This window comes from Ammospiza caudacuta, chromosome 20 (assembly GCF_027887145.1).
Source record: "Ammospiza caudacuta isolate bAmmCau1 chromosome 20, bAmmCau1.pri, whole genome shotgun sequence".
Classification (NCBI taxonomy): Eukaryota; Metazoa; Chordata; class Aves; order Passeriformes; family Passerellidae; genus Ammospiza; species Ammospiza caudacuta.
The window spans coordinates 9,433,487-9,454,011 of NC_080612.1; the positions used below are offsets into that span (position 1 = coordinate 9,433,487).

Here is a 20,525-nt window from a genome sequence, read left to right on the forward strand (position 1 = left end):
GCCCTGCCCACATGCCCTTATTTGGGTTTTAGACAAGCTCACATGCCCTTATTTGGGTTTAGCCCATCCCACATTTCCTTATTTAGGTTTAGCCATGCCCACATTCCCTTATTTGGGTTTTAGGCCCACCCACATTTCCTTATTTGGGTTTAGCCCTGCCCACATGCCCTTATTTGGGTTTAGCCCATCCCACATTTCCTTATTTGGGTTTAGCCATGCCCACATGCCCTTTTTTGGGTTTTGGACATGCCCACATGCCCTTATTTGGGTTTAGCCCTTCCCACATTTCCTTATTTGTTTTAAGCCCCTCCCACATTCCCTTATTTAGGTTTAGCCCCACCCACATTCCCTTATTTGGGTTTTAGGCCCACCCACATTTCCTTATTTGGGTTTAGCCCTGCCCACATGCCCTTATTTGGGTTTTAGACAAGCACACATGCCCTTATTTGGGTTTAGCCCATCCCACATTTCCTTATTTGGGTTTAGCCATGCCCCCATGCCCTTATTTGGGTTTTGAACATGCCCACATGCCCTTATTTGGGTTTTAGACATACTCACATTGCCTTATTTGGGTTTAGCCCTGCCCACATTTCCTTATTTGTTTTAAGCCCCTCCCACATTTCCTTATTTAGGTTTAGCCATGCCCACATTCCCTTACTTGGGTTTTAGACCCACCCATATTTCCTTATTTGGGTTTAGCCCTGCCCACATTTCCTTATTTGGGTTTACCCCTGCCCACATTATCTTATTTGGGTTTAGGCCCACCCACATTCCCTTATTTGGGTTTAGCCCTGCCCACATGCCCTTATTTAGGTTTTAGACAAGCTCAAATGCCCTTTTTTGGGTTTAGCTCATCCGACATTTCCTTATCTGGGTTTAGCCATGCCCACATGCCCTTATTTGGGTTTTAGACATGCCCACATGCCCTTATTTGGGTGTTAGACATACCCACATTTCCTTATTTGGGTTTGCCCTGCCCACATTTCCTTATTTGGGTTTTGCCCTGCCCACATTTCCTTATTTGGGTTTTAGGCCCACCCACATTTCCTTATTTGGGTTTAGCCCACCCACATTTCCTTATTTAGGTTTAGCCATGCCCACATGCCCTTATTTGGGTTTAGCCCATCCCACATTCCCTTATTTAGGTTTTAGTCCTGCCCACATTCCCTTATTTGGGTTTAGCCCCACCCACATAACCTTATTTGGGTTTTAGGCCCACCCACATTTCCTTATTTAGGTTTAGCCCATCCCACATTTCCTTATTTGGGTTTAGCCCTGCCCACATGCCCTTATTTGGGTTTTAGACAAGCTCACATGCCCTTATTTGGGTTTAGCCCATCCCACATTTCCTTATTTGGGTTTAGCCATGCCCACATTCCCTTATTTGGGTTTTAGGCCCACCCACATTTCCTTATTTGGGTTTAGCCCTGCCCACATGCCCTTATTTGGGTTTAGCCCATCCCACATTTCCTTATTTGGGTTTAGCCCTGCCCACATTTCCTTATTTGTTTTAAGCCCCTCCCACATTCCCTTATTTAGGTTTAGCCCCACCCACATTCCCTTATTTGGGTTTTAGGCCCACCCACATTTCATTATTTGGGTTTAGCCCTGCCCACATGCCCTTATTTGGGTTTTAGACAAGCTCACATGCCCTTATTTGGGTTTAGCCCATCCCACATTTCCTTATTTGGGTTTAGCCATGCCCCCATGCCCTTATTTGGGTTTTGAACATGCCCACATGCCCTTATTTGGGTTTTAGACATACTCACATTGCCTTATTTGGGTTTAGCCCTGCCCACATTTCCTTATTTGTTTTAAGCCCCTCCCACATTTCCTTATTTAGGTTTAGCCATGCCCACATTCCCTTATTTGGGTTTAGTCCCACCCACATCACCTTATTTGGGTTTAGCCCTGCCCACATTTCCTTATTTGGGTTTACCCCTGCCCACATTATCTTATTTGGGTTTAGGCCCACCCACATTCCCTTATTTGGGTTTAGCCCTGCCCACATGCCCTTATTTAGGTTTTAGACAAGCTCAAATGCCCTTTTTTGGGTTTAGCTCATCCGACATTTCCTTATCTGGGTTTAGCCATGCCCACATGCCCTTATTTGGGTTTTAGACATGCCCACATGCCCTTATTTGGGTTTTAGACATACCCACATTTCCTTATTTGGGTTTGCCCTGCCCACATTTCCTTATTTGGGTTTTGCCCTGCCCACATTTCCTTATTTGGGTTTTAGGCCCACCCACATTTCCTTATTTGGGTTTAGCCCACCCACATTTCCTTATTTAGGTTTAGCCATGCCCACATGCCCTTATTTGGGTTTAGCCCATCCCACATTTCCTTATTTGGGTTTAGCCCTGCCCACATGCCCTTTTTTGGGTTTTGGACATGCCCACATGCCCTTATATGGGTTTTAGACATACCCACATTTCCTTATTTGGGTTTAGCCCTTCCCATATTTCCTTATTTGGGTTTAGCCCTGCCCACATGCCCTTATTTGGGTTTTAGACAAGCTCACATGCCCTTATTTGGGTTTAGCTCATCCCACATTTCCTTATTTGGGTTTAGCCATGCCCACATGCCCTTATTTGGGTTTTGGACATGCCCACATGCCCTTATTTGGGTTTTAGACATACCCACATTTCCTTATTTGGGTTTAGCCCTGCCCACATTTCCTTATTTGTTTTAAACCCCTCCCACATTTCCTTATTTAGGTTTAGCCATGCCCACATTCCCTTACTTGGGTTTTAGACCCACCCATATTTCCTTATTTGGGTTTAGCCCTGCCCACATTTCCTTATTTGGTTTAGCCCCTCCCACATGTATTTATTTGGGTTTAGCCACCCTCATTTACTATTAAATTTAATAGTAAATGAGGGTGACATCACATTTCAAAGGTAGAATATAGGAGTTATCTGGACAATTAATCTTTCAGTAAATAATTAACGTGTCTTTATTTAAAATTCTTAATGTTTATCCCCTACTTGTCAAATGTGTAAAAAACAACTTTAGAAAATGAATTAAACCCCCATTTTTCTATCTTTTTAAGACATTGACAGGCTTTGTCTCCACAGATACAGAACAAGTCTCTCCATATGGAATTCTTCTTAATTTCCATTCTGGAATACTCAGGTATGGTTTGTGCATTGCTCTTCATCAAAACAGAATAACTGTCTAAATCTTGCCTTAAATCAGAAGCAGCTTCAATTTATTCTGAAATACACTAAAGTGAAATGTAAAGCTTTTTAGAGTATATTTCTCTGAAATCCTGTTTTTAGCTTCTTTTAATGTTTGTAAGTATAAAAACAAAATAAGCCCCAAGGCTTCCACTTCAGCACAGTGGGGGTCAGTCACATATGCAGATAACATCATTTATTATACACACCCTCCCCCTATTTCTCTCTGCCCAGCTTATCCTTTGTCTCACATTCTGTGTGTTTACCTGAGGAATTAATTTAGAGGATTAAGCCATTGTAAAAAGTGTTGGTTATTGAGGGTTGGGGTTATGAAGTAGAAAAGCTGTAATTTTTGTATATAATGTAGTACTGTGGATGAGCTTCTTCATAAAAACTTCACAAAAATATTTATAAATTCTTTGCATCTGTAGGAGTCTATTAGAACAATAAACAGTCATAATAAGCATTATGACAGTAGATCTCAAAGTGCTCAGCAAGGTTAATTAAATTACAATTTAAAATTAGATTCTGCATTTGTGTATCCCACAAGTAACTACTGAATGACCCTGGAGTTCATAAGGAAACTCACTTTTTATATGACAAAAGCTCTTAAGAAGTGCTCTGCTCTGAGACTGACAACCTGAGGTGTTTTGCAGTGAGTTTGATTTTCTCTGTTTTTACAAAAGCTTGTTTCTTTTCATAATATGCAGCTTCATTAATAAATGTTGGATAGACTGTACAGTCCCCCTGATATGGAATTACTTCTCCATCAAGAGTTAAAAATTGAGGATCACCATTCTTCAGTGGCTGCCAGTCTTGATCCTTAGGGAAAGAAAATAAATAGAATATATTTACTTTCAGGTTTTTGTATATTTTATGTGATTCTTGAGTTAATGCTAATTATGCAAATTTCTGCAGTTTATGGCAAAAGCTTTTAAAGTAATTGTTTAATCTTAATACCTCATTTTGTGTGTCTGGCCCTCATTTTCAGAATTCACTGGTAAAGTGAACTAGAAGGAAACTGCAGATGCTCACAATTGATTGAAAATTGAAAACAGACACTCGTTTTAGAATTAAAAATTAGATTTATATTTTAAAATATAAGCTGTCCTATTGGCTTTTTCTTTGTAGTGATTTTAGATTCAGTGATTCCCAAGACAGTTCCTGAAATAATGAATGTATGACCTTAGTGAGAGAACTTAACCCTAGGGGAGGTCTAAAATATTCAATAAAATCCTTGGCAATATTGGCATTTTAAATATTTATTACTAAAATATACAACAATATAGCAGAAGCAACACAGGAATAAGTAGAAAATGTCACAAAAGGAAACTATTCTAGAAATTACCTGTAGTTTAGGATGAATTATTGCAATAATTTCACCATTCTTATTCCTGGGATAATCTACTTTCTCCATTATTTTAAAAACCTCGATTGTACATGGTGGAAATTCTTTGCCTAGAAAGAATAAATGTAATTTAATGTCAAGATGAAAAACTGCCTGTTAAAAAGAACATTGCATTATTTATTCTCTGCAGAATGGCTCAAATCATCAGGTTGTCCCCTCAAAGCCAAGTTGGAGAAAGATGATCCAGTCATGTATTGGGGCATATGAAGTTCAAATCTAAATTTGCTACTGAAATGTTACTTTTCATATAAAAAGACCTATTTTGTAGATGGGGAAATCAATGAAAGGTCTGTTTACTAGTGTTGTACAGCACAGAGTGATATCAGTGGTATTTAATCTTTACTATTCCAGCACAATAATGGAAATTCTGACATGCATAACTGTATTATTTTCTTTCTATTTCAAAAAACCCCAACCTACTGACAAAATACACTCTGAAATGATGAAAACTACTTATTTTGTCAGAGTGTGTTTTAGGTAGTGCACAGGTCTGACTTTAATTTTTTAATTCTCCCCCCACCTGTAAAGTGTCATTTTTAAAAATATTCTCCTAAAATAGTCCCTGACATGACACAGGATGTTGTGACCTCTCATACCTTCATTAAAAAGTTGCACAAAATCAAGGCCATGTTTGACAATCTTCCTCATTTTCTCTAAAACATCAGCTCTAGCAACACCTTGTGGCTGGGGCCCCACCTCGACACCTGTTTGGAGATGAGGCAGATCATTAATGTCACTTAATGTCACCACCACTCATCACATGCACAGCAAAAATAAATGTCTGCTGGGCCAGTATTTAATGTTTAAGAGGGATTGTAAGGCACAGAATTATGTGGGGTTTTAAGGCAAGCAAATCCTTGTCTTTTATAAAAATATTTATAATAAATATATGGGGGTTTTTAAATAAAAAATACATTGTAAATATTTTCTGCAGAAAGTGGGTTAATTGAGTTTAAGGATTTCTGTGTTATGTAATGATTGTGTAAATCAGAAGAATGGATAATCACATCCATTCATTTTGGTAAATATTGTCAGACAAGCAGCACCTGGTGCTCAGAGCACTCTGTGAGCACACCTGAAAACAGCCACATTTCCAAACCATCGCTGCTGGGTTGAAAGAGCCTTTAGGTTTGATATTTACCAACAGGATGTTTTGCCACAGAGCGAGTTGTTGCATATTTCAGGCTGGGATGTTCAATCAGCAGAGCAGGACAAGGTTCTGGAGCCAAAGCGTTCTGTGGAGATGGTTTAGAAACCTTTGTCATGCAAAAGGGTTTCAAATGTTGTGCCACAAAAGATTACTGATGCAGAAGTGATTTACACAATGTCTTCAATATGTTGTCTTTATTTCAGGGCCCTCGAGGAAGTAGGACATCTTTAGAAAATGCACAAAGCTGTGTTTGTTGGTGTCTGTCCCATTAAGTGATGCCAGGCAGCTCCACTGAACCAGAACTGAGCACAGCTCTACTCTGGAACTGCCAGCAGAGAAAAAAAATCTCCTCAGCATGGCTCCAAAAGGGAGAACTGAAATACCATAAAGCAGATTTCAACTATTTTATTTGGAGTTAGACTCCAGTTCTCTTATGGGGGACACAGATTGTGAATTAAGCCTCATTTTAATCCTTATTGGCATTTTTGCTACTTGAGGCTTCTTCCTTGATGCCTGCCCACCATCACTCTTAATATAATTTTTGTCAAAAGCTTTTTAGATCTTCATGTAAGCTTTTTAGAGCTTCATGTATTTTTTTAATTAGCATTTTAAAATAATACATGTAATAAGACAAAAAAAAAAGTTTGAAAAGGCCTTGTTTCCAAGGGAAAAAAACAAAATTAAAATCCCATATCATTGGCCCAACCTGGATTCCATCAGTCACAGTCCAGGCCACCAGAATTCAAGCAAATTCTGCTTAAAGCATCACTTCTGCAAACCACACCCTACCAAAACTTATCAGCTTCAGGAACAGCGGAATCAAACAGCTTCTAAAGACACATCACTGATAAGGAAACGTTGTCAGTACCTACTTCCATTATTTGTTACATCTCTTTATTTAATGAAATTAATGTTTAACTATTTAGCACGTGTAACCCAAATTTATCCAAGTTCCTGACAGATCAGTGTGAAAGCAGATTAAACTACATTAATTTTCATAGATGTTATTCTAAGTATTCCTCTTTGCCCATTAGTCTTAATAATGCTCATTTTAATACATGAAGATATGATGAGTTTAAATCTGAATTACCTGATATTATAATCAAATTAATAGTTGCCTCTGATTAAAAAAATTCATCATATGAGTAATGAAATATTTTAAACAGTTTTGCAGAAGAAAAAATAGTATATTTAAAGAAACTACAATATAATATATAGTAATACAACATTACAACTAATAATGTAATTTAATAGTTCATTTAAATTAGTTTTACCTTGATATAATGAACCATTTGAATTGTAAAGTCATCCCTGGAGTTTTCAAGAATAATGGTACCACCCATGTTAGAAGTGGTGTTGTGAAGGTCAAAAATAAGGTCATAGGCATCATCACTACCTTTGGGACCAAATATATGATTGATTTCCTGAGCCCTCCTCACTTCATATGGAATATCTTCCACCACTGGCCTGCTGTTAATATCAGCACAAAGAAATTAGTGAGCTCATTCCATGGCTTTACAGTCAACAAAATATGTATTAGCCTTTTCTTTTTACTTTAAATCCAAAACTGACTGCAATTGAAATCACCTGTTTAATTACCAAACTTAAAATTGACTGAATTTGTTGAAGAAATCAAGTATGATTCTCTAGTAATTGTTTTATTATTCTGAGTCTTGTGCAGAAGGGTATTAGAATTATTTTATCAAAGTTTGGCTGGAAAATATTTCTTCTTACATCCCAAAATTTCCCCCTATGCATAAAACTAACTAAAAATTTTGCAAAAACATAGAGCATTTCCAAGACTGGATCCCCTTCTGTTGGAGACCATATTCAGACATCAGTTCATGATGTTTTGCCTTGGACATCACCCTCAAGGCTTTTCTAAACTGTTTTTCCCTAACCTGTTCTATTTCTTGTCTTCTCAGGATCTGACCAGACTTTTACAATCTATTCCTTTAGGATCTTTAAAGCTCAGTGAAGATTTTGCTGCTTCAAATCTGTTCCTCCAAAGTTTTAATCCTTGTAATTTCAGGAGATTCTGTGTATCACATAATCCACCTTTCTGTTCTTTAGCTCTGCCTTTTGAAATTCAACATTTCTTCACATAAAGCTGTTTATTAATACTTTTTATTGAAGCTAATGAGAATTACACCATTGCTTTCAGTAGCATTAAAATTTCACTCTCCTTTTTCTTATTTTGTAAAATAATTTATGATTTTTGAAGGTTCTACACTTAAGGGAGCAGGGTGAGCTACCTCAAACACTCAGTAGAGCTGAAATAGGACCAGTCAAATTCATAGTATTTACTGAGAAATAGTAGTTTAATATGAAGGAAACCTGCAGGTGTCTTAATCTTGTGTTTTTTCAAGTGTTCTGCTTTCAAAGCAGCTGAAACCAAACAAAACTACCTTTTTTTAAAATGGTTTTCCAAAATAAACAATTATAAGAATGGCCTCAATACTTATGTGCTAACATCTGCTTATCTTAGATGTAACAATCAACAACAAAATCCTAAGATGGAAAGCCAGATGGAAAGAAGTGTAGGTTAAGAATAACTGCCTGAAAAATATATACAGTAAGTATTCCTTTCTGTGATAGTCACCTTTGCCATTAAAACTTTTCTGAAACAATTACCTGGCTAGCAACTATACTAAGAATGTTTATATAGCAAAGTACACCTCTGGAATAGATGTCTCAAAAGCACAGAAACATCAAATCCTATTAAAAATGTAAAATTAGTTACTATTTTACAGTAATTATAGACTATTTATTTTAATGTAACAAGTCAGTTAAATTATTCAGGTTTTTGCCTGTGCTTTTGCCTTAGAATAGATTATTTCCAGCTTCAAGGTTTTTTAATTTCTAGTTTTCACCTTTTGCTGTACATAAGTGGAATTAAGCACACTTCTCTGATTTCTGTGCCATTCTTTCGGATACTCAGATTTCTATGTTTAATTGCTTTTATCTGCTATTTCTTGGAAATATAATTGAATTGCACAAGACATGAGCAATGATGACTCTGACTCAGAACAGTGGTACTCCAATTCACACAAAGGCAGCTCATCTAATGCTAATTTAAAATTATGTTCAAGATAATGTATTGGTTTGAAACTGATTCTACCAGCAATAGAAGTGAGTCTGTTAACACATGCAATTTGTTCTTTTTTTTGGGTTAAAGGTCAGTAATTTCAGTTATGTGACTGCACTGTTAAAGTAGTAGGGGAACTTGTGTTCAACATTTTAATCAGGAAAGAATTTTAAAACCCAGAAAAAGCAGAACAACAGAAAGCACAACTGCTCTTACCCAAGGCTCTTGGGGTCAAAAACCCGGTTGAGATCACAGTCAATGTACCTGGTGCACCTCTCCACAGCCCTGGGGTTGGTGAGGAATGGTTTCACCTGCACTCCTGCCCTCTGGATCTCGGCTCCATCCTGCTGCCAGTGCCTGACCAGCAGCACCCCCGATAATTCATTGCCGTGAGTGCCCCCGAAGAGCCCGACCCGCCTCACCCGGGCACACGGGCAGCCCATGCTCCAGCAAAACTTTTCTCTCTGAAGGGGAAAAAAAATAAAATAAATTCTTTCCAGTAGGAGAGTCTTTCTCCTGGTTAGGTCAGACGCAAAAGAAAGTGAGTGGATTTCTCCCAACAGTTCCCAACTCAGTTTTGAGGCGGGATTTTCCAGCCTCCCTCCCCAAGGAGCCTCCCCTTCGGTTTCTGTATTTAGTAACATCTCCGAGGCTGTTAATGGCACTGTTCCACAGTCCAAAAGTTAACTCTGGGCAGTCTTTATAATGTAGGATCTATAGGGAAATCCTGTGCTAAAGAACAGTGGAAAACACTGGTTTTACACTTAAATATCAGGCATTTTTGCACTGCAAAGTAGGTGTAACAGGTATTTTCATGTATGTTTGAAGTTACATAAGGATCATATTATATAAGGGCAGATTGATTTAAAGTGAGGAAAATAAGAATTGTATCTTGGCTCTGGTCCAGCACACAATGCTGAAACCTCAAGTATTTTCATCTAAAAAAAGCCAAAGAACAGCTAAGTTCCTCAATGCACGTCGTGGCTTGTACGACCTTTTTTGTTTTAGAAATCCTACAAACAGTGATTAGAAGGAACATGAGCTGAAATTACAGCGCAATTTATCCACGACTGACTTACCCAGAGTTCTGGCTCCAGTTCTACCTCGGGATCTGCTAACACAGACCTCTAACACATTGAAACAACTGTGCCAGGGACAACCCTCTAACTTTGGCAGTCTTTTATTAAAAAGGAAACAGATCTAGACCACGATGGGACAATAGTTCTGTTCTCTCCCCAAAAAAACTTTAGTCAGCAACTTTTCTTCCATTTCCAAAAGCGTTCAGAAAGGCTTCTGAAGCTTAAGCCAAAGACCAGCTGTAACTTCCATCCTCAGAATCAAAACATTTAGAATAAAAGGACTTATTAACAGAAAAATAAGCTTTATTACTGTAAACGACAGAAGTATTTGCAATTGGTATATGACTCATGATATAAACATAATAAATATTAGATTGCAAGAGAATAAAGAATGTTTATTGAACAATTCCTTTTTATTAGAATTATACTCCAGTGACTGAGAGAATATTTGGCTGAAAGGCTTTATATCCCAGGCTGACAGACTGTAGGTCTAGGAAAAACTGAGCACAGGATTTATCTAGAATAGTTCTGCCAGGAATATAATTTCTACAGACGTTTCTCTCTATGTTTCAGTTCACACATTCAGATTTTGCTGAAGCTTACAGTGAGTTAATACAGAGAGACTGTTTGCTTAAATATTCAACTGTACTACTCTGTACTTAGAAGCTGTCAGATATTTAATCAGAATGAGTAATTTATTAAACAAAGCAGTAAAGTTGCATTTTACAGCACTGGACAGTGTGTACTGTCCTTTGACCCCTATCTCTCTTCAGCAGTGGTGCCAGAATGGGGAGTGACAACACCCAAAAACACAACTCACACTCTGAATCTGGGTTTGTTGAATTTAAACACAGCACAAGTCTGAAGAGTAAACAGCAAAATGCAAACATGCAGGGCTGGAATATTTAGTTTATCTTTTATTCCTGCTGGCATTGTAATGGTTGTAATTCCTTCCAAAGCACTGAATGAAACACAGAGATGTCTGTGCACTTAATTAACATGCAAGAAGTTTGTCTCCTAAGAGAGTTTTTAGGACAGAGACAGTGAATTTCCAAACATGAGTTTAGGAACTAAACCCATGGAAGCTTCTTTTATCCCCTCAGAGCAGTTCCCATCCAAACACTTTAACTCCTGGTGTCCCCAGGACCCGCCAATTTGGGAATGAATGGAAATTCACATGGAAAGTTTTCACTCTTCAGGGTTAAACACTGGGACCCATCCCTTATTCCTGTGCTCTGCCAATACTCACACTCTGAAAAAGGAGTGGGATATTTAGTTTAGTAAGGATCCAGATTGGTTTGATGTTCTACATACAGATCTTTGGGAGTGCTTCTGAAAGAAAAGGTTTATTAAAACAGGACAAGATCCAGTCGTGCCAAGCACTCAGATTTTAGGCAGTAACCACCCATGTGTAAAAGCCGAAGAGACAAACAGGGTGAAGAATGCTTTTACTTTTATTTACAGCCACTTTTGTGCTCACACACTTCTGCAGATTCAGCTCCTACCCCGGGCTTTCTGAGGATGACACTACACCGGTTCCTCGGGGGCGGGGATAATTAATGAAATCCCACCGGGGGTTGAGTAAAGGGTTCTTGTATCTCCCGGCCGGGCACGGCCGCTCCCGCCGTGCCCTCAGCGGCTGGGAACGGGGCTTCGCCTTCCCGCCATTTCCGCACCGCCTGAGGCGCGAGCGCGCGGACCAGTGACCGTTGTTTTTGGCGGGCTTCGCCTGAGGGCTTCACCTGAGGGCTGACCCTGAGGGCTGACCCTCAGCCCCGTCCCTGAGGGCTGAACCGTCAGGGCTGACCCTCAGCCCCGTCCCTCAGGGCTGAACCGTCAGGGCTGACCCTCAGCCCCATCCTTCAGGGCTGAACCGTCTGAACTGACCCTCAGCCCCGTCCCTCAGGGCTGAACCGTCAGAACTGACCCTCAGCCCCGTCCCTCAGGGCTGAACCGTCAGGGCTGACCTTCAGGGCTGACCCTCAGCCTTGTCCCTGAGGTCTCTCCCTCAGCCTGGTAAGTGCTGACTCTCAACATGGCCCTGACCCTCAGCCCCGCTCCCTCAGGGCCTGGAATCTGCAAAGAGCAGATTGCATCTTAGGCGTGCACCTGTGAATCTTCTAAATTCAGTACAGCTGGTTCTGTTTTTTAGGGCTTGTGTTTGAAATTATGCCAATCACTGGTGCTGCAGTGTTAAGAGGAGCTGCCATAAAATCATGTGAAATTTGGATGTGTTTGCAGCACTAATTATTTTGCTTTGTTTATCCGACTTCCATACAGCAAATTTGGAAAAATCAGTCTATTGCTGCCTGTTAAGATTCAGCAAAGAAATGAAAAGGAGTTTAGCTGACACACCAGCTCGGAGCACAGCAGGTACCAGCCCTTCTTATGTGCCCTCCTGTTCACACCTCATTATGCTTTTATAGAGACATAAAATACATTTATGTATGTAGTATTCATAGAGGATATTCAGTATTTAGCCCTAAATCCCCATTTCCTGAGTGGACTTGCATGGGTTACCTGTTTATTGCAGGGCGAGATTTTAGATGGATTCAGGGAACTGGTCACTGAGGGAAAGGTTTCACTAATGGGATTATGTGCAGGACAGAGGGCTGGGAGCATAAATTCTGTGAGGGAATGGCCTTTTATGTGTTTATTAAATGCAATTCTTATGTGTAATGTAAAATAATTAACTAATTTTATTTACTTGTTTTAAGTGTGGGTTGTGTACCCTTTTGCAATTAATATAGCATTACTTAAATTTTAATTTTAGGTTGTCTGCCTGTACCACTGTTCAATCAGAAAAAAAGAACTAGACAGCCCCTCACTTCAAATCCACTTAGAAATGAACCAGACACTGGTTCTGGGACTCGTAGTTATGACTTCTCTCCCTCATCATTCGGTAAATAAGACATTTTATTTTTTTTTACTGCCTCTAAATCCAAATAAATCTTAACTTACTGATTGTATTCTATGCAATCAGACATTGTCTTTATCAAGAACTATATGCATCCTTTATATCTATTTCTGAAAAGTTCATTATGTAAAAATTGTCCTCCAGGAAATTTCTTTCTCCTCTGTACAATTGAGCTTTTTATACTTCGTGCCTAGAGGGAGTTTGACTCTTTGTGTGATGGAGAATGAAGTAGCACTGGCATTTAAATAGAGTCTCTTGAAACTGACCTTTTGTTTTCAGTTGATTTCAATCAACATTCAAGTCCTGTGTTACAAGAAGAAACATTTGTAAGATGTCATTCTTGTAGTTCAGAAAGGAACTTCTGTTCTTCAAATTGGGCTTGGAAGGAACGGTGCAGAACTCTGCTTTTAGTGCTTTCATTATGTTTTACTTGTAATAAAGTTTCAAAGTTTTCTCACAATAAAATCTCTGTTGCTAGTAAGTCTAATGCTTGTAACTGAACTATTGTCTAGAAAAGCAACCTACTTGTTAGAAGTTGTCTTATAATTACAAATATCAAAGGATCACATTCCCTTTATTTCTTTTTTCTTCCTCCTTCCTATGTGAGTCTGTTTGTGGGACGTTAAACAGAGTTGGAGGCCTACAAAGACTTACTACCTTTCAGTCTTTTCCATTTTTATCAATATTCCATCCTTTGTCTTTTGAAAATTAGGCTGGGGAATTGCAAACCCAGAAGTGGATGAACTGCAGAAAGCAGCAAACAGTGGGTATGTAAAAAGCAAGTTATTTGTTGCTTTTTTGATTTTTATTTGGATGTTGTTTCCTGAACAATCCATGTGTGTGTTACAATAAAGCTGCTGCTGTGCCACTGATACTTTAAACTTGTCTTTGAAAGCCAAGCAGAACATCCGATGGCTCCTTCCCTTATGAAACCACCAAATGCATCAAAGTTTCATTTAGCAAATGCTGGAAAAAACGTGTCTGCCTGCAGGTTGGTGAAGCCTTTAATGTCTATAACCCTTCCTTTTTGTTCTTATGTGAAAATGCATCTCACATTTTCCCATATGCCTGTAGCAGTTAAAGCAACCCTTTTAATCTCACTCTCAGAGGAAACCTTGTTTATTTTATTTTAGAGTTATGAAAATATGTGAATTTTGGGGCAGGAAAGATCCCTTACCCAGGGCAGGACAGTAACTGAGCAGGGTTTTAAGGCCTGTTGAACTCAGATAGATTTATGCACAGGTGTAATCACTGCCCTGTATATGGATAAATTTGGTGTAAACTCAAGGGAGTTTGGAGATATTTAAAGCTAAATCAACAATTTATGCATTGCTTTCATATTCTTTAATCACATAGCTCACTATTGAGAAGAGGCACTGTGATACTGAACTGTTGTATTGCAGGAACAGAAGTGAATATGCTCCTTTAGGTAAAACAGCAAATTCAAGATCTGATAATGGAACTTCTCAGGAGTTTGAGACCTTTCCAAGCAGTTTGAAAACTGTCCAGCAGCAAAACCACCCTGACAGTCATAACCCATCCCAGCTCATCAAAACAGACACAGCCAAAGGAAAGTGGCCAGTGAAACCCAACACTGTGGCAAGAAATCTGCAGGATCAGAGTCCAGCATATAAATTTAACTACAAAACTCAGCAAAATAAAATGAATGAAAACCAGTTTGGCTGTGTCCCAGAAGATAAAAGTCAGGTAAAACTTATAGGCAGGGTTAATAGGAAAGACACAATGAAGAAAGTAGTAAAGAAAGAAAACTGGTGGAAGATGATGAGGTTTTCATCAGCTCAAGCTGCCTAAGTAAAACCTGGAGTTTCTGGAAATTTAGAATTGAGATTTTCTGTATACTACTGTAATAATCTAAAACCCTCAGTTAAGTGGCAGGAAGTTGTTTGTATATTCTGAACAAATGCCCTAATTTTAATATAATTATTGCCTATTTAAAATAATAAATAATAAATAAATGCCTACGTGCCCTTTGAAATTACAAGTGTATAAGTCTAACTTAAACTTTTGTTTTCATCTGAAAGGAAATTTCATCATCTCAAGTGAAAACTAAAATAAAAAAGAATTCTTTGCGAATCCTGTCTGCAGTCATTCAGAGTGTGAGGCACTGGAGCCAGTATGCCTATAAAACTGCACTGCTGTTTGAAGTTTTAGGTAAGCATCATAGATTATAACAATATAATCTGATAATAATGCTAGGGCAACAAAAAGTGAGAATTTTTCAATGGCTGAAATAAACCACAAAATACTGGCATGAACACCATCTAATTTCCCTTCCATTCAGCTATCAAAGGTGACTGAAACAGGTATGAAATTTACACTTCAGTCATTCTCCAACATCAAGTTTTTCTATCCTCTTTCTTTCCTTGTTTTTAGAACATGTTAATTTCCTATTTAGTAGGAATCTTCTGTAGAGTGATACAGTTTTAGAATATTTTTTAATAGAATTAATCTTGGAATGATTAATTTTTGCTTAATGGGACAGGCACACTGGATTCTGCAGTCACACCTGGAGCGTATGGAGCAAAGAACTTTCTTCTGAGAGATGGAAAGGAGACCCTGCCTTGTGTGTTTTATGAAATTGTGAGTATTCTGTGTCCACACATAACACAGTCACCACTGGCTCCAATCCTTTCCAAAGAAAACATAAATTCACAGTGCAAAAGACAGGCTGAATGTTTTTATCATATTGTTCCCAATTTAGAGCAATACTCACTACTTAGGCATCCTCAGACTTCTGTTTCAGAAAAACAGGTGAGGTTTTGAGTTTAGTTTTTAAGTAGCTGATAACAGGAACAAAGGTGATGTAGAGGTTTTCTGTTTGATGTAGCCCTCAGAAGCAGCCATGTGGAGAGCTTTTTTGTGAGGTGATGTAATTGTTTTGTGTGTTTATTGTGCTTTGATGAAGGACCGTGAGCTTCCACGACTCATTAGAGGTCGAGTGCACAGGTGCATGGGAACCTATGATGCAAAAAAGAACATTTTCAAGTGCGTCTCTGTAAGACCAGCAACTGCTCAAGAACAGAACACTTTCCAAGACTTTGTTAAAGTTGCAGATGTTGAGATGACAGCATATGTAAAAACTATGAATGAAATGTAAAAATCAAAATGGTTGTCCAAACCCCAGTTTTAACTAATTGTTACCCATAAAGGCTGGACATGCTACAACATTTACCAAAATTACCAGTGAAAATCTGGTTAAACATTTGAAAATATCACTGTGCTGTGTTATCCAACAAATGCTGTGTTGTGTTCATTGGGTTCCCATTTATGTGTTACCTGATTGATGTTTTTTTGAAAAAATAAATAATCAGTATAATACCTGTATAAAATAACAACAGACCCTGAGGCTGTAGGAAGATTCCCAAGGACACAGAGGAAGTAGAAAGGAAAGAATTATTAGAACACAGAACTTCCTTGCCTTTGCCATGGAAATGTCTTTCATGACAGATGGACCGTGTACATGTTTATGTGCCTTTGCCTTCAAACATTACCTTTCATAGGTTATTCCTGCTGTTCCTATTTCCCTTTCCTCTACTTCAGAAGCTTTGTAGCAGATCTCTTGGGAATTGCAAAACAAAAGTTGTCAAGAAAATAGCAAACAGTATGGGGATTTTTTTTTTATTATTTTATTATACAGTGTTGGCAATTGGAAATTTCACATTTAAAATAATTGAAATATTGTATCCAACAAGTCAAATACAGAAAACAGTTAATATTCTAAAAAGGAGCCAGCTAGTCAACGCAGAAACACATTAATGGAAAATACAGCTTTTAGTTACACTTAAAAAATTATAGATTTAGAATAAAACTTGAACCTGGTCCAGCAAATTGTAACAGGAAAACGCTTTTACACAGTTTAACCGCAGACAGTCTTTATTTAAAAAAGTGATCTGTCAGTGTGAGCACAGGCAGTGCCAGCAGCAGGTGAGATCTGAAGGATGTGCTTTACCAACTGCTGCCAGGATCATTGGAATTATCACCACACCTTCAGTGTGAGGTGGGCTCAGAGCACGGGTGCTTCAGGGAGGGTTTTGCCAGTTGCAGAGGTCATGTACACGTGTTTGTTTTATTTAAATATTATAAAAATGTTATAAAATGTTAAAGGAAGCTCCAATGGAAGCATTAGCTTGACTCATAAAAGGTGCAGAATTTTGCAGGATGCAGAGGTTGATGATTTGCACAAGAGAAGTTGAGCTTTAAGAAGTAAAGGAATTCATACAGCAGTGTTGTGAATAGTGAGACTGCTGTAACAGTAATTTAAAACAGCTTCCAGTTAAGTGATTGATGCTTCCAGTTTTGCACATGTGAAACTTAGGTTAATAAGTAATGACAGGAATAGGTCCTTTGTCTACTAGGTATGTTATGGCTGTTAATAAAAATCTAAATTAATTTTTCTTTTCAGGAAGTGTTTAGATCTTTGCAAAAGAAGTTTCTATTTGACACTAACAAATCACTTTTTCTAGTGAAACATTAAGTGAACAGTCGTAAACATTACACAAAACAGAAGAAACCCTACTCAATACAGTTTATACACACTACTCAACATTTTTCAGTTGTTGGGTGATTTTTTTTCTTGACCATATTGATCCTGTCTTGTACAATGGTTCTAGTGTAAAGGCACAGGTTGGTTAGGAAAGAAAAGCCTGCATCTCTGTCTTTCTACTATGTGGTGATTCTTTTCTTTTTGCATGTTGTTTGTTATTCCTCACTTTTCTGACTCTCACATGAAAATTATCAATCTCAGCCATTCATTAAAAAAGTGTAAGACATCACTGAAAAGCACATTAATATACAGAAGAGACTGAAATTTATTCTTCTTACTTTAGGGCATTCCTTCAGCCTATTTTGTTAAATATGTGGAAGATTTAATTTCTCAGCACTCCTGCTCTCTTTCTCAGTGTACTCAATTCTGCATTGGAATCTGCATTTTCAAAGAACTTGCTAAGTTTCTGTGCAGAAATTGCTTTTAGAGTGCATGGAAATGTAAGAACAGGACAATTGTTTTGGAAAACAATGCAATGTTCCATTGAAGTTTAGAAGGGTGAGGAATGTAAACAAGACTGCAGAAGTCTTTGATGTATATTGAAATAACACAGTGATTGTTCTGTTTGCATTTTCTTATACATCCTCAACATGTCTCTGTCTGTCCCTTCATGTACACCTTCCATGAAAAAAAATAAAAATTCAGAATCAGTTGGACTCAGCTAAGTGAAGAATAATAAATTTGATCACCTGGTTTGTGCCAAAATACAAAACTAAGAAGTACACCTCTGAATTAAATATAATCTATGTGATTTTTCTTTTTAATAAATAATAGAAAATAAAAGATGAGAATAGAATTAGAATTAAAATTTTATTTTAAATGAAAAAACACAACAGTGATGTGAGATTAGAACCCAATGTTTCTTTTGCTTAAGGCAATCAAGTGCACTTATTTCAATGCTTGATAATGAATTCAGTGCTGTTGTGGAAATCAGAGCTCACAAAATTCCATACAGACTAATGAAATATGGCCATTTGTACTTCTGACACAGCAGCAGATTTTTGCTGGTCATGTTCAATAGCATTTCACTTCACTTCACTTCACTTTTTTGTTTTACAGTCTGGACTAAATTGCAATGGAAATACTGGAATTGGTTCATTCTGGCTTGTATTGTCACTACAGATAAGGGCCATTGGGCACAGACATTTTTGTAAACAGAGATTTTTTTTCTTTTCAGCCTTAAACAACAAAACCCAAAATCTATAGCTGTCATATTTCAAAACATTTTGTTAAAGTCCACTTAGAATTATAATTTAGGAAATACTGAGAAGAAATTCTTAGGGATTTTTTTCCTGTTATTAAAGTATTAAATCATCATGAAGCCTTTGGAAGTAGTTGGAGTTCTCAGAAAAAAAGAAATTTAAATTTTACCCAGGACTTCATGAAGATGTCTCTATATCTTGGCAATTGGAGCAGAAGTAAAAACTGTGCCCAGAACTTAGAATATGCAGGTGCTGCTAATATATATAGATTAAAAAGAAACTTTTCTTGTATACATTTTTTTTAGCTATCAATCTTAATTTTAGGCTGTGGCTACTCGTAGGTGCTTTTTCACTAATCAAAATAATTGTAACAAAATATCATTATTGATTTTCAAGTTACTGGGTTCATAAAAGTTCTGACATTTCACAATATATCAAAAGTGAATTGAAGCTTTTAAAACTCACAATTTTGAGACACAAAAGAAACTGGGAGGTAGACAGATGTTTTGAGGATAAACTGATTCTTTTTTTGTCTAAGGCAGGATGCCATGATGTGGTTAGAGCAGTGTGAAGGCTGCTGATTAATCCTATTTCAATTCCAGAGCGTTCGCTGCTCGTGCTTACGGAAGACTTTCAATGCACTTTTGGTCTTTGTCAGTGTGACCTTCTCTTCCCCATCTCCTCTCCTCTCTTTAGCAACACAGCCAACTGGAAGTGCTTCAAGAATTTCTGCCCATTAGTGTAGACAGGAATGTTCTGTTCTTAAACAGTAATAAAATACTATAAAATAGTAGGTATTGGAGTTGGAGATATGTGCTCTTTTGGTGCATATTTTGCAAAGAATGGTAAAAAGACAGACAACATGACCCCAACAATTGCCAGCATGTACCCCCATCCAATCTGGCAGTCTCCTGCATAGTAGATGTCTGAGTTCTCACAGAATCTCTTCACAGTAGCAGAGTTGAAACCAAAAGGGTAAACCAAAAGCCCAGAAGCCATTATGAACACTAGAGAGGAGAAAAAAAATCACACCAGTTATTATCAAGCATTAATTCCTTTAGAAAAAAAGGAATCCTAATTTTAGAAAGGCAAATATCTATTATATTAAAATCAATGGGAAAAGGCATAGCTTATAAAACCCCCTTGTGATTGGCAGATTATCCTCCTTTTCATAATTACCTCTTGTGAACAGCAGTGGTGTGACAAGGCAGCAAGTTGGGATTTTTTTCATGAGAACTCTTGCCATTAAATAACTTCAGAAACGCTGTGATCCAAATTATGTAGCCATGTAAAAAGTACCGTGGTTCAGATAAAATGGAATCCAGAGGAGAAGAATTCCTAAGTTGGCAGATTCCAAACCAGCTTCACTTTCTTCTCAGCAGCATTTTTGTGCTTGAGACAAACAATTACTTTGTTCTGCCAAATAGAAACTTTCAATGAAAGAGTTCAAATACAATTTTTTAGATTCTGCTGGTGAGGTTGTGATAATGTGAGATTCATTAGTACCGACTCAAATTGTTTAAAACATCCTGCATTTGAATAACTGATGAAAACCAACACCATCTATCTTCTTTTTATTTATTTATTTATTTTATGTCTCTTGGCATTGGAAGGCCAGGCTTGCCTCCTGCTATAACCCTGCATTACCCATTGGCTTTTAATAGAACTTCACAGATTTTAGTCTTTAAGGAATCCATGTCATATTCAAATATCAATTTATGCAGGTTATTGAATCAACAGCAGAACCACTTTTCCAACTTTGAAAATAAGACTGCCCAAGGTATAACTCATGAGTAAGATAAAGATGCATGAAAATCCCCCAGGGACAACTCTTGGAAGCTGATTCTGCCCAGCTTGGAAGTGGAAAGGGGCTGAGCCAGGCTGATGTGAGGGGTTACAGCTCCTTTTGTCTGAGACAGCACTGAGAAACCACAT

General features: G+C 37.9%; 3 protein-coding genes across 3 annotated transcripts in view; 1 reads left to right on the top strand and 2 right to left on the bottom strand.

Annotated features, from left to right (window-relative positions):
• Positions 1–2,963: 2,963 nt before the first annotated feature.
• Positions 2,964–9,326, bottom strand: ASPA (aspartoacylase). The gene is made up of 6 exons (XM_058817576.1): positions 9,045–9,326; positions 7,015–7,210; positions 5,732–5,825; positions 5,187–5,294; positions 4,531–4,640; positions 2,964–4,004 (listed from the first exon to the last, which is right to left on the bottom strand). Exons 1-6 carry the CDS (start codon positions 9,269–9,271, stop codon positions 3,792–3,794), a joined length of 948 nt encoding a protein of 315 aa, XP_058673559.1. The 5' UTR covers positions 9,272–9,326; the 3' UTR covers positions 2,964–3,791.
• Positions 9,327–12,106: 2,780 nt separating this feature from the next.
• On the top strand, positions 12,107–16,478 carry SPATA22 (spermatogenesis associated 22). The gene is made up of 8 exons (XM_058817813.1): positions 12,107–12,280; positions 12,681–12,809; positions 13,537–13,591; positions 13,720–13,815; positions 14,228–14,531; positions 14,867–14,996; positions 15,328–15,425; positions 15,751–16,478. The coding sequence occupies exons 1-8, from the start codon at positions 12,238–12,240 to the stop codon at positions 15,940–15,942; spliced, it is 1,047 nt and encodes a 348-aa protein (XP_058673796.1). The 5' UTR covers positions 12,107–12,237; the 3' UTR covers positions 15,943–16,478.
• LHFPL7 (LHFPL tetraspan subfamily member 7) overlaps positions 16,450–20,525 on the bottom strand; it is a 56,605-nt gene continuing 52,529 nt past the window's right edge. The window contains exon 3 of the mRNA XM_058817814.1: positions 16,450–19,597. Coding sequence (XP_058673797.1) covers positions 19,371–19,597 — 227 coding nt within the window. The 3' untranslated portion in view covers positions 16,450–19,370. The remainder of the gene's footprint in view (positions 19,598–20,525) is intronic.